The sequence below is a fragment of the Cyclopterus lumpus genome, chromosome 15 (assembly GCF_009769545.1).
Source record: "Cyclopterus lumpus isolate fCycLum1 chromosome 15, fCycLum1.pri, whole genome shotgun sequence".
NCBI lineage: Eukaryota > Metazoa > Chordata > Actinopteri > Perciformes > Cyclopteridae > Cyclopterus > Cyclopterus lumpus.
In genome coordinates this window covers 7180029-7197064 of record NC_046980.1, presented here as the reverse complement: position 1 = coordinate 7197064, position 17036 = coordinate 7180029, and the positions used below count along the sequence as shown (strand labels likewise).

General features: G+C 43.2%; 1 protein-coding gene across 2 annotated transcripts in view; it reads right to left on the bottom strand.

Moving 5' to 3' along the window:
* The window catches only part of sdccag8 (SHH signaling and ciliogenesis regulator sdccag8), a 45969-nt gene extending 30417 nt beyond the window's left edge, over positions 1-15552 (bottom strand). For both annotated transcript variants that reach the window (XM_034551410.1, XM_034551411.1), the window contains exons 1-13: positions 11874-15552; positions 10930-11091; positions 10713-10798; positions 10408-10521; positions 10173-10298; positions 9733-9807; positions 9305-9369; positions 8987-9187; positions 8730-8868; positions 8374-8526; positions 7860-7994; positions 6906-7022; positions 6271-6413 (exon numbers count right to left, since the gene is read on the bottom strand). In XM_034551410.1, coding sequence (XP_034407301.1) covers positions 6271-6413; positions 6906-7022; positions 7860-7994; positions 8374-8526; positions 8730-8868; positions 8987-9187; positions 9305-9369; positions 9733-9807; positions 10173-10298; positions 10408-10521; positions 10713-10798; positions 10930-11091; positions 11874-11940 — 1583 coding nt within the window. In that variant the 5' untranslated portion in view covers positions 11941-15552. The remainder of the gene's footprint in view (positions 1-6270; positions 6414-6905; positions 7023-7859; positions 7995-8373; positions 8527-8729; positions 8869-8986; positions 9188-9304; positions 9370-9732; positions 9808-10172; positions 10299-10407; positions 10522-10712; positions 10799-10929; positions 11092-11873) is intronic.
* Positions 15553-17036: the final 1484 nt, after the last annotated feature.

Below are 17036 nucleotides of genomic sequence, written 5' to 3'. Positions count from 1 at the left end.
CACACACACACAACCCCCCCCCACCCACACACACACACACAACCCCACACACACACGGCTGGCCAACGGCCCTCCCAGCTGCCCTATCCGTAACTGTCTGATTAGTTGTGCTAAGCAGCCCCTCCCCTGCCAACCATGGTGCCATCTGCTACCCAACAACATGGCTGCCGACCAGACAAGCGCACACGCACACACACACAGCAAACCTCATACCTGGCACTGCCCCGCTGCTGTCACACAGAGACACACACATCAAAACTTCACAGACACAGGTGTAGCCCAAAGGTATCAACACTTAGCATTTGCACAAAGGCGTGCACACAGACTCATCTAATCGCACACTCACAACCTAATCTACACACACACAAAGTCAAGCACACAGTTGCTGTAGAGGGTGTGTGTGTGTGTGTGTGTGTGTGTGTGTGTGTGTGTGTGTGTGTCAGTGGTTAGGCGTTGCTAATGCCAGGTAGAAAGAAAGATGCTGTGCTCAAGTGTGTGTGTGCACTCGCTGGCAGAGCTTGAGGGTTCATTACAGCCCCCACCTCTCCTGAGCGACTGCAGCCCGCGTGGCGCCCCGGCCCTTTTATTCCGGGCCGTGATTGGACAAGGGCCTCCCGCCGAGTTGGTTTGCAGCAGTTTTGTCGCGCCCAGATTTCACTCGCTGCTCAAAGCGAGCCTCTGGCGGGACGCGGCATCTGCTGCCTCACCTTCCTCATTTACACTTCTCCGCACTCTCTCTCTCTCACACACACACACACACACACACACACACTTCTGTTCCCCGCCTTTCCAGGCCTCGCTATCACGATCTACAAATGAGGGGAGGACAGAAAAAAAAAAAAGAAGGAAAGAACTAGGTTTAGAGAGAGAGCGAAAGCAGCAGCGTGACATATTTAATAGAGTTTGGGGAACTTTGAGTGTAAGACTCACAGCAGTGGGTCTGGAGCTTTTTATTTCTCTGCCTCTCAGCATCCACCTTCTGATTTCAGGGTCACACACACACACACACACACAGGAGAATGAGGCCACAAAAACACAAAAAACACTTTCTGTCTCCCCGTCTAGCTTCTAGCTTCTAGCTGTCTACCTGCTCGTTTCACCCACTACTTTATCAAGATTGATGAATGTGCATTAAGCCTCATCTCATAACATTCTCAATAAGCGTTTGTTTCATTTTGCTCTTTACTCTCGTCTCTTAACTGGGTGAAAGAGTGCCGATACAGTTTGGGCATGGTTTGGGCTTCGAGACCTCAAGGTGTTCTTCCACCTAACAATGGTCAAGTCAAATGTTGTTATACAGCCCAATATCACCAATTCTCTCTAAGGGGCTTCACAGTGTGTACAGCATATGACACCCTCTGTCTTTTGACTCTCACTTCGGATAAGGAAACCTCCCCCCACCCAAAAAAACTGAGGAAAAATGGAAGAAACCTGGTTAAGGTCAGCAGTTCTCCTTGCTAAGAACACTCTGGACAATGCCCCGACTCCTTCTCCTGAGTCATCTAACAGACTTTCTTCCCCATATTCAATCCGCACCTGAGGTTTTGCCTCAAAGGCCACAGAAGCTTCAGACCCCGGGGCTAACCAAGCCCAAAAGGCCAGATTTAGCTCACAGCTTCCTCCATCTCTGGTGTCCAACATCTGCTGCCACTGCAGACACCCGTGACTTCTGTCGAGATGAAGGAAGTTTTGTTTTTTCCCCAGACGTGGAAGTTTTACTGACAGGATCCGCAGCCAAACATGTAGAGTTTTGTCATGGTGAGTCTTTAAAGCCACTAGATATGGGTCAAAGCCTCCTATTAGACAACATGCCTGAGAACTTCTTCAACTCAGTGTTTATGAGTTACAGCCGCATTTTAAAATGATATGAATAGTCATGTCTGGATATTTCCTGGTCCAGGAATCCATAGTCAAGAGATCTAGAGGAGAAAGTGAATGCAAGTGAACGTTTTCACTGAAGTAGCCTAATTTCTGCTTCACGTCCATCTACAGCTCTAAGCAACAAGCACCCTCATGAACATGGATGCTTGATTTTATGGGGATAATAAAACTGGTGGAAGATTTGGGACCTTGCAGACGTTCAATCCTTCCAAAGCACAAAGCAGGCACACAGGTCTCAACTAACCCTGGATTCACTATGCAAACACACACATCCATCCACATGCATGCCTATCTGGCATGAGTTGAAACAGAAGTTATGCTGGGCAGTTTTCACCGAGGCCTCTGGGATCTGTGATCACAACACAGGGAGAGATAAGGCCGGGTGGAGACAAGGAAAGAAGAAGAAAGAAAGTGAAGAAAGACAGGCGCAAACAAACAAAACAAACTTAGTAAAGCCCTCTGCTGGGCTGGGGCTGGGACTGGAGTGTGTGTGTGTGTGTGTGTGAGGCGATGTGAACAGAGTGGCGGGGATTAGGACAGATCCTGGGCTGTCCAACTCACAGCTGGCTGATGATCCAATCCTGGAGCGCAGCACAGCGCACCAGCCGCCGTGGGACCCCCGGATGCGTGCAATGCATCTGTATGTGTGCGAGTCTGTGTGTACAGGCATGTGGATTCGACTGATGTGAGTATCAGTGTGCGCATTTGCAGGCATTTAGTTGTACAAAATAATGTATGCGTGCACGTGTGTGTGTGTGTGTGTGTGCGCGCACACACCTATCTATGTGTGTGTGTGTGTGTATATATACGTGCATACATTTGTGTTATCAGAAAGGAAGGTGGGGCTATCAGTAGTCAAACAGAGGCCGTCTGCGCTTCAGGTCCCCTGTTTGAAGACGGGCTGTGATCATTTGGGCCACGACAGGAGGACAGAATGAAAGAGGGGAGCGAGCAAGTTGCAGAGAGAGAATCAAAGAGCTGCCTTCCAAGGCTGGTCATACAAATGCCTTCCAGCCTCGCTACTGTGAATCTCACAGTCTTACTCTCGCACAAACACAGTCACACAAACCGGCCCAGTGCAGCTACAAAGGCCAGAGAGGGCCAATAGTGGCACGACTACGAATGAACTACATGTCATCCTGCATAACCCCAGAAGGCCTGCAGACAGACAGAGAGAGAAAGAGAAAGGGAGGGAGGGGGGGAGGGAGACGACTGCTTGAGGTTCATTTGCTTAGTTTGGAACAGCATGAGAAAAAGCAATAGAGGATATGACAAGTGAGGAAAGAAAGAGAAAAGATAAAAGGAAAGAATTTTTTTTTAAACGCGCCCGGCAGCTATACAGACAAAAGGCTGTGACCAAACCTCAGCAGGTGTGCACATGACATGTGGATGTGTGTATCTGTGTTTGATACTTGCTTTCTATGCTGCTTCAATAATGTCCAGTTTTGGAGAAGAAAAGAAAAAAACTTCTACATTTGCACATATCTCAAAGATATTTTACAACTCCATCTTTAAAAACTCGTGATGTTATAATAACAACAGACATGGCTGGATCAATGGATGGAGGGAAAGACTTTAAGGGCTTCTATGTAAACACCCAAGTTTGGAAAAACGAGCCTGCTGGACAGCTTAGCTGTGAGTGATGAGAATATAAACTAAAACCCTCAGTGTGTCCTCAGTCGAACGAGCGTTCCTGCCTTGGTATTCACAGCGCTAAGCGTAATGATGAGCGGAACATCAAACGTGACACGGCGGTGACCTGTAGCAACTCCAAAGCTAAAAAAAAGTAATGTTCATGCATTTGATTTATCTGAAGGCATCAGTATGCTTTAACCAAGGTGCTCGTCAGATGCGCCAATATAGTCTGCATGCCCCTCCGCCCACATCTTTTGTCTGAAATGGGAAGCAGCATCCAACAATTTCTGTAACTTTATGACACAGCCACTTATTCTTGCTTCCCACATCGATCGGCCGTGTGTGCAGAGCTGAGACAGCAAGCCGGGCTTGAAGCTCTCCCCTCAATCTATTTGTGATCGTTCACACAATTATGAATGCCTTTGAAGAAAATGCACGGCCCCATTTTCCCCATATTTGGGGAACTATTAACTCATCTCTCACCCCACTTCACAACGGCAGGTGTAAATGTGGGAATGTTCAGGATTACAGAAATACTATAATAGAGCATACAAGTAACATTTATGACGTGCCAGTTTGTCGAATGGGATAATCCACTTTGATTTTGGGCTAATAGTGTCACAAAGCTCTTGTATTATATACAAATGTGTCCAGCTGGTGCTGTAGGTGTAAACATTATTAGCATTGTATGTTGATGATAACATACCATTTTTGGTTGACCAGCACTGATGGTGTATAAGTACTTCACAAAAGCAGTTTCACACACTTAGTAATACATTCAAAATGTGTATCGCGGGTTTATGTAACTAAATACAAGCTTCTAGTAAAATTGGCTCCTTAAAAATATAGGCATGTAGATTTTTGTGAGCTTCAATCTTGTGACAATATTTAGGCTCTCGCACAGACATGCAGATCTTAATAACATTTTTAATTTCATCAACACGTTTATTATTATTTTATTTATTTATTCATCATTGTTGGGATTTATAGTTGTTATGGCTGTTAGACCTGTGCCCAACACAGCTTTTTAAAAGCTCTAAACATGGCTTTAAATTAAAATACTCATGCACTACTGGAGGAAAATGAATATTCGTACTAAATCAGTATCAGAAGTGGCTTAAACTGCTAATGACCGAAATTGAATTTGAATGGCTACATGCTCAGCCAAGTCAACAGCTGTCAAACATCTAGTATGCATCTGTGAATAGATAAAACTATAAACTCTCTCATGCACATACACCCGCACACATGATGGCAGTAAAATGGTTTAGTCCAGTGCCTCCTCTAGTACAGGTCAAAGTCATCATGTTGCCACATCAATATGCATGTCATTCTCCACAGCTGGCTGCGAAACACACACACACACACACACTTGCTCCTTGCCTCATCCCTAACACACATGATGGCCTGCTATGCAGCGCTGGCCAACTGACAGACAAACACACTTAAACACAGATCAAGCCGGGAGCTGCGCTGGACACACACACACACACACACACACACACACACACACACACACAGGTTACACAAACTTGCATCCCGCAGCCTCTAGCACCACAGGGCACCACCGCCACATCTGTGCCCATCTCAGACACCTCGGCTGTGGGCAGCAGGGGTGAGAGAGTGCCCTGGGCGGCTGGCATGGGCTGGCTTGGCCCTGGCACTTGATGGTGTGGAAGGAAACAGCAGCCAGCGGATGACAGGAGGGACAGAGGGAAGAAAAAGAAATGGGAGGAATGCAGGAGGATCAAAGAATAATGGGATAGAAAGAAGATGATAGAGAAAAAACATGATGAATTTTGGCAAAGAATGACTAAGGACAATGAAGACGATAGGAGCTGCAGGTAGATCAGATAGATGGATGACTGTAAAGAAGGATGGGATGATAAAAGAACAAGAGAGGAAGTGAAACAGGGAACAAATTGGGAAATAAAGATGCAGAAATAGATAGAGAGACAGATGATGGAGGTAAGAGGGAGGAGAGCCGGTAGCGCCCGTCGTGAGAACGGGTGCAGGGCACTGGCAGGTGGCACTAAGGCCAGGCTGTCCAGTGACCATCAGTTGCACTTTTCTGTGTGTGTGTGTGTGTGTGTGTGTGTGTGTGTGTGTGTGTGTGTGTGTGTGTGTGTGTGTGTGTGTGTGTGTGTGTGTGTGTCTGTGTGTCTGTGTGCCAGGGACAGAAGAAAGCTCAGGCGCCATTTTGGCTCTGCTTGAGCTATTGCTGGGCTGGGCTATGGCCTGGTGGCACAGAGTGGGCAGTGTGTTCATGTGTATATATATATATATATATATATATATATATATATATATATATATATATATATTGCCCTCGATGGACTGGCGGCCTGTCGAGGGTGTCCCCTGCCTTCGCCCTATGTCAGCTGGGATAGGCTCCAGCGCCCCCGCGACCCTAATGAGGATAAGCGGTATTGAAAATGGATGGATGGATATATATATATATATATGTGTGTGTGTGGCAATATGTTGTGGCATGCTTAACAGGATTAGAGGTGACCTGGTGAGGTCCAGTTGGTACCAGGACCATTGCACAGCGGCGCATGTGTGTTTATGTGTGTGTGGTTTGTATAATAGGATTAGCTGTTACCTGGTGCGGTACAGTTGGTGTGCTGGTCTGAACTGGACTGGACTGGACTGTGCTGGGCAGGAGCTGGGCAGAGGGGAGTGTGTGTGTGTGTGTGTGTGTGTGTGTGTGTGTGTGTGTGTGTGTGTGTGTATAATAGGATTAGGTACTACCTGGTGAGGTGCAGTTGGCGCTGGGCATTTGCCAGCTGTTCTGCTAGGCTCAGGGCTTCGGCCTGCCATTGGCTCCCGTCCTTTTGGACCACCTCCAGATGCTGCCGACAGCCAACCAGCTCTGAGCTCAGCCTTTCCACTTCCTGTCCCGCAGAGATGGAAGGGGAGAAGGAAGAGGCATAAGAATCTTTCACAACAACCCACCTTATGTCCGCAGACAAACAAAACCTTGAAGTTGAGTACTTACAATCTCAACCTAAAAGGTTGAAAAGAGAATGATTTGATTGTCTAAAAGTCAAGATTGTTTGATTCAGGATCAGTAAAATAGTTTGAAATATGGGTGACATTCATATCAACTATGAGGCATTGTATTTCTAATAAGCCCTGTGTCCTTTAAAAGTGTAACCAGGGCGTATATGGTACTGCATACTTAGTCAGTATTTCCAATGGACAGTCTGGAGAACTGATGCTTGAACAAATGATTTTGGATAAATGTGAAAGTTCTTGATTTTCACCTCAGTACACTGGCAAAGTTGGTGGCTGCTTACTAAATGATCAACTAAACTAAAAACTGAAGTAATTACTTCGGTAATCTAGTAGATCTGAAATAATCAACGGGTTGAATGCAGACGTACCTGCGCAGCCTTTTCCATCCGTCTGCTGCTCTTGCTGCTGAGCTCTCGGAGCTCTCGCTCTGCCTCCTCTTTCTTCAGCTGGGCCTGGCTGAGCTGATACCGAAGATCCACACACATCTAGAGATGACATGAACCGATTAGAAACAGACAGTCCTTTGATTAACAATTATTAATTCCTGGCCATTGTTTCATCATTTGCCATTATTTAAATGTGTATTTTCATAATCTTATTTCCTATCCTTACCTAGAAAGGTTCTCACTGCTCTAATTACAGTATGTTATAATACTGATGGCATTAATATTCTCCTATTTACATGTTTACTGTTCCTATATTAGCCATGTTTACATTAAAACATGTGCTACTGTCATTTGTACCATCATAATTTATTATCAACTCAAATATCAATAATAATTTTAGAAAACATTGAATTATAATGAGGCACTGAACATTTGTTTTCTCTTTTGCCCTAACCCAACCCAGTCAGAGCTCATGGTCATCAAGAGAAACTAGACTTGGTGTCTTCAATTCAGAGGGGTGAACATCTGCTGACCAGAGGCTTCCAAACCTTGCAGCCCACTAAGCCATTGTGTCACTGCTTTGCTACCAATTGCATCATTTTGCAATACAACCCAGTTAAAACCTGAACTAAGCATCTTCAAACAAGGCTTGGTTTTTACCTCACCTTAAACTCAATTATATATACATGTTGAATTCACCCTTCCAACCGCGCAGAATAAATACTGAAATAGATAAACCATTGCTGCCACCAAGTGGAATTACAAAAGCATTACAGGCAGCAGAGCCTGCACCGGAGTATCAGGAGTGTTTGAACCTCACATTCTTCAAAAGATAAAGACATCTTTTTTTTTTAAGTACCGGTCTAGCAGCAAAAGTGCAAGTGCAGGCACTAATAATAAGTAAGAATACATACATGTTGACTTAAGGTTGTCTACCTTGGTATTGTCTTGTTCCTGGCTGGTAAGTTTGCGAAGAGTATCTTCCAACTGACTGGTCAGTGAGCTCCTGTCTCTGTGAGCCCTGTCTAGCTCTCCTTCCAATTCAGCAACATGCTGGGAGAGGCTGGACACCTGAGACACACACACACACACACAATTTTATATTAGTATTTCATGGAAAACTAAATATGGCAGCGTTTGCACATTTACAGCAACTTTGATAGCTTGAATAAGAACCTGCCTCAGTACATGGGTCCAATACAGTCAAGTACAATAAATGTTGCATATATTATTATTCGTCTTACCAATCAAAAACATGTAATACTTCTGCCAAATAATGTAAGTATTCCTCTGTGGTGGTTGTTAAACGTCATAGAAGTATGAGGGGTGATTTACACATTACTATTCTAGTATAGTTCAGTATTTCAAAAGCAGCCAGAGCAGTGGAGTGGAACGACATACATATGCAATAGTTGTCTAGACACACAGAAAGTGAATAAGTGAGCTTTACCGTCTGTGCCAGCTCCTCTCTCTGTTTGCGGGCCTCAGCCCGGCCCTCCTCTCGGGCCTCAGCCAGTCTCTCCTTCAAGGCCTGTGCTTCTCGTTCTAGTTGTTCCCGAAGTCGAGCCAGCTCCCTGGACAGCTGCTCACACTGCACCTCCACCTGCATGCATACAACCAGATACGGGGGGGGGGCTCTGTCAGAGGTAACCAACCTGCACACAGTAGGAATAGTTCACTTCTGTTTTAGAGGACAACTCAAGAGGAATCTTTTAGCTGAGTGAAAGCGCTTTAAAAATCAAAACATACAGTTTGAGGCAACACCGCTGAAAAATTGTGTATTTATACACGTAATGTTTCTCTGACCCTGGCTTTGTACAGATTTGCTTCTTCCGCCATCTCCACAGCCTGCTTCACTTGGAGACAGGCTGACCACTCTCTCTGTTGGGCCTCTTGCTGACTAGCTCGCACGGCGCGCAGAGCCACCAGTAACTCATCGCGCTCCCTAAAAGATTAATAGACAGGAAAATGCACAATCAGCATTAAAAAAAATAATTCTGGATCTCTTTATCCAGAATTATATATGTAGTTTCCTTTTTTTGTATTTGTGTTCTACCACTGACTTTTTGAGTCTGTCAATAGCCTGGACATGCAGGTTTGTGTGAGTTCCAGCCAACACAGCTTCGTGCTGAGCACACTTCAGACACAATCCTGCCACACGAGGAGCTCCATCAGCTCTCAGTGCATCTGCAGCCTGTTTCTCCCGGTGTCTCAGGCGATCCTTCACCTCCTCACACTCCTTCTGACTGACTGACAGATTCTTCCTAAAGACGGAAGGAAAAGTTGAAACAGAGAGAGGAAATGAGTATTGTTCTTTTAATTTAAAAAAGAAAAGGCCAAAGTCACTGGGTATGCTGGCTTCACAGCTGGAGTACACTGACCTGAAGGAGATGACCTGAGCCTCCAAGCTTTCAATCTGGGCCTGGTAGATCACTTTCATTTGTTCCTGATAATCATACACATGTTCAGCACAGACTATGCATGTACCCTTTAAACACTATGAATTAGTCGATGGAATGAAAGAGGATGGGATGAGATTATGATTCTGCCACAATCTTCCATAGCAACTGTATGTTTGAGCAATAGAAATGTGAAATCGAATGCAAAACACAAGATGGAAATATATACATTTGTAAAATGATTTGATATTTCAAGACGTCCTCAGAGCATTAGCCCAACATTTCTTGTCTGGAATAAATACCGTGATTATGCAGACATGTGATGACACGCTGTCCACCATGAGGGTTGGAGATGGAGACGAAAAACTAAATAATAACGGGAGAGCAGAAAGCTAATCTATAATCCATACCAGTTCATTTTTCCACGTGGTGTGTTCTGCTTTTTGCAGCATGCTGTGGCTGCTGGCTGCCAAACTCCCATTCACCTGAAGAACACATCAGGACAGATTACACTTTTAAAGATCTTTATTTTATTTTACAAGAAACTTTACATAAGGTAATCATTATTGTTGAGAAAAGAAAGTTGCTTTAATGGTTTTGCAATGCATGCTGGATGTAACAACTTGACAGACTTTTTCTGAAGTTAACTCTGATATCTACACCATCGGTGGATGTGTGTGGAGTAATGAGGATAGCGGCAACCTTAGTGTCAGAAACTTGAAAATAAACTCACAATTATTTCATCCTTTATTTCACATATTATGATGTGTGTAACCTCGTAAATATGGTACATACATTTTGCAAAGCACACAAATGATTACAATTATTTTCACACACAAACACACATTACCATGGAGTTGTGGATTGTGTATTCTTTCAGTGATTCATCCACAGCTTTGGATTTGAGGTCTGAATGAAACCTCTCATTCTCCACCACCACCACTCTGATCCGCTGTTTCATCTCGTGCAGCTCCTCCTGCACACGGAGAAGTGTATCAAAACACATCAAAACTGGCACAACAGTAAAAAAAAAAAAAAAAGGACTGCAAATATAAACGCACACAAACACATATTTGTGCACAGACCTTGCACAATTTGACTTCAGCTTCCAGGTGTTGGATGTAATCTGACTGGTTGTGAATCATTGGTACCAAATCCTGAAAAGCAGTCAAGTTGGACCGTCCCTCCTGCTGTACTCTCTAACAGAAGAAAGAAAAGACTGAAGCAAACACAACAGAATGGCAAGCGAATTATTGATGTAATGGAAAAGTCTGAATGATTTACCGCATTTAACTGTGGAGAAATCGTACCCTAGCCTGATAAATCTGGAAAGCGTGATCTTTAGGTGGAATGCATCTTAATATTAACCATGCAAAGCTGCTTACTCTACCTTGGATGGAGACTGTTTCTTTGAAGGAGTGAGAGGAGAGGAAATGTCTCTGCCCTGCTTCAGTAGAAGGCTCTTCAGCTGATTAACTACAACGCCAAAAGACACAAGAAACAAGCATTCGCACACACACAGGAAGCATTTCAATATTATGAACAGGGAAAGCTCTAGGTGGTGTACTATTAAGTCTTTCTCACACAGTCGTCCCACAGCTAATCACCTGCTTCGCTCTGTGTCTTTTGGCTCCATGCACCCTTGTCCTCTTTGGCCATGGTGGCGAAGAGGCTGCCACCACTGCCTCTGGGCTCCTCCACCTCCTCTCCATCAGAGCTCAGCTGCTCCAAAGCACTGCTTAGCTGCTGTATGCTCTGGTTGGCCCGCTCTGAAACCAACATACACTCATGTACACTGGCCTCACACAGTATATTATTTCTGCGCTCCAACCATGACAGTTTAGTTGGCGTCTGTGAACTAAAACACTTGCCCACTACCCAAATTAGAGAGAACAATTTGTGAAATCACTGGGATGTATAATAAGCTACTTTTCCCATACACAATTAACCAAACACACAGTTGATGGATCTAAATTATTATTGATTGTTGAATGAAATAAAATCTAAACACCAAATTGGTGCAAAAATCATCATTAGGTAAACAAACAAGTAAACACAAATTGGTCTTTTCACAGCAGACATGTCGGCGTGTCACAGTAGGAAAAGCACTGGTTTCATCAACATTAATGATGGTGGCTGCACACCGTCATGGGTTACTGGGACTGTTAACACGTTGTAAGTATAACATTAGCTGTCTGATATTAATGCATAACATGTTAATATGTGTGTTCTTGGAAATGTTGTCTAATAGAAGACAAGCCAATGAATTCATATCAAGAGGCTTGGTTGTCGGCTAGACTGGGAACCAACAGGTGGCAGTGACAGGACTTCATCCAGCCGAGCCTCTTAGTGCTGTAGTAACGTTAGTTAATGACATACCGTTACCGTAAAGGTAACTTAACTCTACGACACTAGTTTAGTCGTGCATTTTGTTGACGGGAACTTTTAATACACCGCCGCGAGTGTCATATTAAGCTATCTGACAAGGTTAGCTTAACGGCTCTACCTTCAGCTGTTAGCACGTCATTAGCTAGCTAATCATTTAACTTACGCCTCAGCTCCTTTTGGTAAGCCCCCAGCTGCTGCGCGTCCTCCTCGTCTGAGTCAACCGGTTTCATTGATGTGTAACTGATGTCAAATCACGCTATAACTACCAGCGTTAACGACACATGCTCGGCTGTTTACAACAACCGTAACGCGTCTCGATTCTCAACGATGGAGCGTTTGTTTTGTGCACCTGCGTGCACCGACGGGAGTTGTTCTCGTCTCCCACAATGTTGATACCAGTTAAGACCGCCCCGCGAAAACATAATAACCGAGGCGACCATCCGCCAACGGCTCCCGCTTCCGTAAACTCAGGCAGATGCCGGGAGTTGTAGTCATTTGTTTGTAGTCACAACTTATATGTTTACGTCTGCGCCCCCGTGTGGTGAATATGGTGTTTTGCAACTTCCTACACTACATTCATATTGCTTGAGCAGTGGTGGAATGTAACTACATTTACGTAAGAACTGTAAAGTGCTTTACTTGAATATTTCAATTGGATGCTATTTTATACTTTTACTTTACTCCAATTCAGAGAGAAATTGTGCACATTTTAACTCCATTGCATCGGACATCCTTACATAATAGTTACACTGTAGACTAAGATTTTAAGTAGGGAATTTATAGCCTAAACATAACAGTGCATCATGTTTTGAACATAAAATATATGAAACTAAACAAGAGTATAAGCATCAATTCAAATCAGCTCCGCCTCGACCAACCTCAACAGAAAAATGATCCTAATAACAAGATGTCCATTTTTCAACATTATGACTTTTACTTTTGATACTTTTTCTAGCCCACATTTTGCTGATATTAAAAACAAAGACTTCTTGTACCCAAGTGATATTAAAAGCAAGGCCACTCGTAAATGAACACTTATAGTCTGATATTTCTACTTTAACTTAAGTAAAGGATCTGAGTACTTCTTCCCCCCTGTATAGAAGTTACAACATCGTACTTCTCTCATCATGAGGGATTTTAGGTTTGCGTTCAGCTCAAGTTTGTGCCTCTACATGCTACATGTTTGTGTTATTTCAAGGCCGGCATATACAAAATGCAATCATTTAACTTCTTTAAAAGCAACATTTTGAATATAGGCATTAACTTAAATGTCTATTATGTGGAAGGGTGGCATGTCATGTAAAAAAAACATCTCTGCGGCCTCTGCGCCTAAACATGGTGGTGAATATTGGGCTTATTTACATTTGTCAGGCGGCCCATGAACTGCTTTCTGATTGGTAATTGAATGAGTTTACAGAGTACAAACAGAGACGGTTACTGTAAGAGACGGAGTCCTGTAGCTACAGGGTTAAAGATCTCCGGGTGTGGTTGCTTGGCCCGCATGTTCGGGGCTTTGTCATGTGTCACTTTCACTTCTCTTGTCTTAACTTGAACAGGGAGTCATCACATGAACACTTTCCGCATGCACACAAATATCGTTATATATATATATAGTTGCTGATTCAACCATGATAAACCATGCTGCGTGGTGGGATTACTCAGAATTACTTTCAAATCATAAATAGTCTGTTTGTCCGTGTAAATGCGGATGTTTCTCATGAAGAAATTGGTTTCATTATTTCAACCCCCCTCAACCAACCCATCCCATATACGCCTGTATTAGAAATGCAAGATATGAATCTGAAAACATTCACTTTTGTAAATAATAATTACACGCAAACACACACGTCTGAAAATTATATTATTTTTTGTGTCTCCCTCTTGTCAGAAGAAATCAAATAAGTGGAAATTTAGTTAGGAATGTATTTGTCAAACTACTCAAAGAAAGGTAAAGCTAAGCTCAGCATGTCTTAATCAGTTAAAAGTACAAAGCACATATAGAAACAGTCTTAAACAAATTTGTAATTATACATCATTGAATATAATTACACAATTTTATACTGTGTACAATTAAGGAGAGAAGTTATAATAGTTGAAGATACATTAACACACTCTTAATATGTCTTTGTATATGTTTACCGTCATATAACTGTGTTATAAACAACTTAGTAAGTGTTAATATATCATTTTAATACATGCTAAAAGTAAGAGGGGTAAATCATATTTAATGTGTGTGTATGAGTTGCGGGGTTGGGTACAACCACAAATGAAAGGGGATAAAGTTGTATACAAATACCTTAAAAAACTTGTTTGGTACACAGAGTTATGTGTATTTCATCACTGGACTCACTGTAGCCTCATGTGGAAGTGGCCTCCAGTTCCAGGCAAAAATGACGCATACGGGGAAGTTTCAAATGACTAGTTATAAAGTAATTAATATGCGTGTGTGTGTGTGCGTGTGTGTGTGTGTGTGGGTGTGGGTGTGTGTGTGCGTGTGATATTGTTCAGTGGAAGGGTGTATCTCATCGTCGATCTTTGTTGCCGCTCATAAAAGGGTCAAACAAAGGTAACCATGGATACAACCGCTTCCTATTGCACAATAACAGATATCTTCCTGTCGAACCAGACACAAATATACTTTACATTTTTGCGACATTTAATTTTTCAACAGAAGAGGCAGTGTGTCAGACTTTTTTTTTCAGAATTTTTTTGGGGTCAAATATTATTCTAATATTGTTGAGGCCTTGTGTTAAAATCTAGATGCATTACCTTTATGAGTAGTGGATGGTACAAACAGTACACAGGAGGTGGTTGTTGTCAAGAATAGGAGCCCTTTGATCATAATATGTGAAGGATATGAACACCCGTCTCTAGTCCTCAAAGGCAGGGTTGTTCATTTTCTCTATTTTATTTAATATATATTATTTATATATAATCTTGCATACATTTGCCATGTTGTGATACTGGTCTCTAGGCAACGCCTCACAGCTCTGTACATTGAATCGACGGTATTTCTCGTGACTGCATGCCGCTGCGAATTCAATAAATCTGTCATCATCATTCGACCAAAGATTTTTGGTTATGAAAAGTTGGGGTGCACCTCCATTACATTTGAGTTCTTATCTCGTAACTAACACGTTTGCTTCGCATACTTAGTTTGTATAGAGTCTGTATGGGGAGGTTTAACCACGGCGTTTAGTGAAGCGCTCGTACGTCAAGTGGAACGGCGCCCCGTCTGCAAAGGAGCCGTTACAAAGTGTTTTTGCATGCCGGGTATTTCCAGGAAACCACAGCAGCCGACCGATCTGACTGTGGTAGCGGGCTGCATGTTGATGAGAAAGCCCACGCGTACCCAGTGCAGCCCCACACTTGTTAAATGTCACCTCTGAACCTGCCATGTATAATTATAACATATTCCCCCACCGGTCACTGCCAGATCTCCCCTCGCTCCGAATTCCCCCCTCCCACTGCGCTCCTGAGTGAACTGTGTCTTTCTATGCGAGGGTAGGGGTTCCCTTTTCTTTCTTAAAAGCATGACGGCCTGGAAAGAACTGAATAGTGAGGGGGGTGGGGGAAAAGCACCTAAGAGAAGCCTCATCATTTGAACTTTTTTTTTTTTGCATGGAAATGTGTAAATACGAACAACGGAGGCGGAGAGAAGAAAAATAGAAGAAGAGCTAACCCAGTTAAGTGTCTAAACCAGACCGGAGCGTTCAGTTATCTGATGACTTTTGCACACGCCCACTGTACTTCCTACACTGGAGAGGAGAGAGAGATGCTGTAACAGGAGCACACACACACACACACTGCATGCGTGAGTTTTGCATACACATGTTCTGTGGAAGTGCACACACACACACACACACACACACACACACACAACTAGAGAGACAAGAACCACAGACAGATTTCAGATTTCTTAATAAAAATAATTCATTTCAGGACGACATATAAATAATTATTGAATCACACAATACAGATATCTTGATATGAATAAATACTTAACAAATAAAACCAGGCTTTTTTTTCATTTTTTTTTTTTCATACAATACCCTATTGTCGAAAGGTCACATAGAGAAATTCCACACAGATTGCATGTTGTGTTACACCTTTTGTTACGCTCTTCCTACTGTCGGAATGTCCCCGAGCGAGTCGGAGTACCATTCCTAAATGCCTCAGCAGCTTAGACAAGTCATGTGCAACTTATGTCATCTCCCTCCCAGTCGGACTCGAGTCAGTGCCCACGAAAAAAAAACCTAGATAAGGGGTCCCGATGAGCTGACCACAAGTTGTCCTTTAATTGATTAAGGTTCGTCTAGAGGTGATTAAAGCACACAGAGATCTACGTACAGGCCGTCGACAGGTGGGCTGGCCCGACAGCTTTAGATACAGTTGAATGAAAAGGCAGACCGAGAGCCTGTTGGTCTATGCTTTCCTAACTGAAGCCACAGATGGACATCTGCCTACAGCAGTGGAGCACAGTGCAGCAGAAGTGCGAAGGGGAATAACTGTTCCAGTTGATATTACATTTGAGATTGTTAGATAAATGTTTTACGCTCGAGGTTATTGCTGCAGATTAAAAAAAGAAAAAAAATGCCTTTGTATTTCCATAAAACAAGACACTCATGAAAAGATGGTGCCCATTTGGGGATTTTCCACATAGCGCTTGATTAACTCTAGTCTGTGGTTACACTGGGTTGGAGATGTCCGTTTGTGGCACTCCAGTTAGTTTAGAGTGTTACAGGCTGGTCATTTTTAAGGAGGTAACAACAACTGTTTGGCGGTATAATTTTTGTTGGAGCAGAAACAAAACCAAATATATCAAAATACATTAAAAAAAAAAAGAATCCCCAAACAAACAAAAAATAAAACAAACAGGAATGTCAGTTTTGCGTATTCCAGATGCACACATGCGTGCGTTCTGTGTGTGCGTGTGTGTGTGTCTTTTGTTGGAGATGAGGCATCGGGTTGGAAGGTCCTACAATATGGACCAAGATCCATGTTCACAAAAGCATTTTATAGGTGGGAGCACTGATCCAGGATCACTGATCAGGCTCCTCTGGTCCATAAAATTGAAATCACTACTTAAAGGCAAAACGTATCGAGGATCAGCCCCCTCGATACTGTGCTGTTGTAGCGGCAGCACAAAAACACATTCAGATAAACAAGATTAGCCAAAGCAGGCGATGAGTTTGCTCTTTGACGTTTTTTTTAAGTTGTCGCCTTGGCACATCCAGTGGGGCGGAGCAGAGAGGAATGCATTTCTCTCTGGGTTTGTACACCTACATACCACCTCAGGCTGGGGTGGGGCGCATACAATCTCACA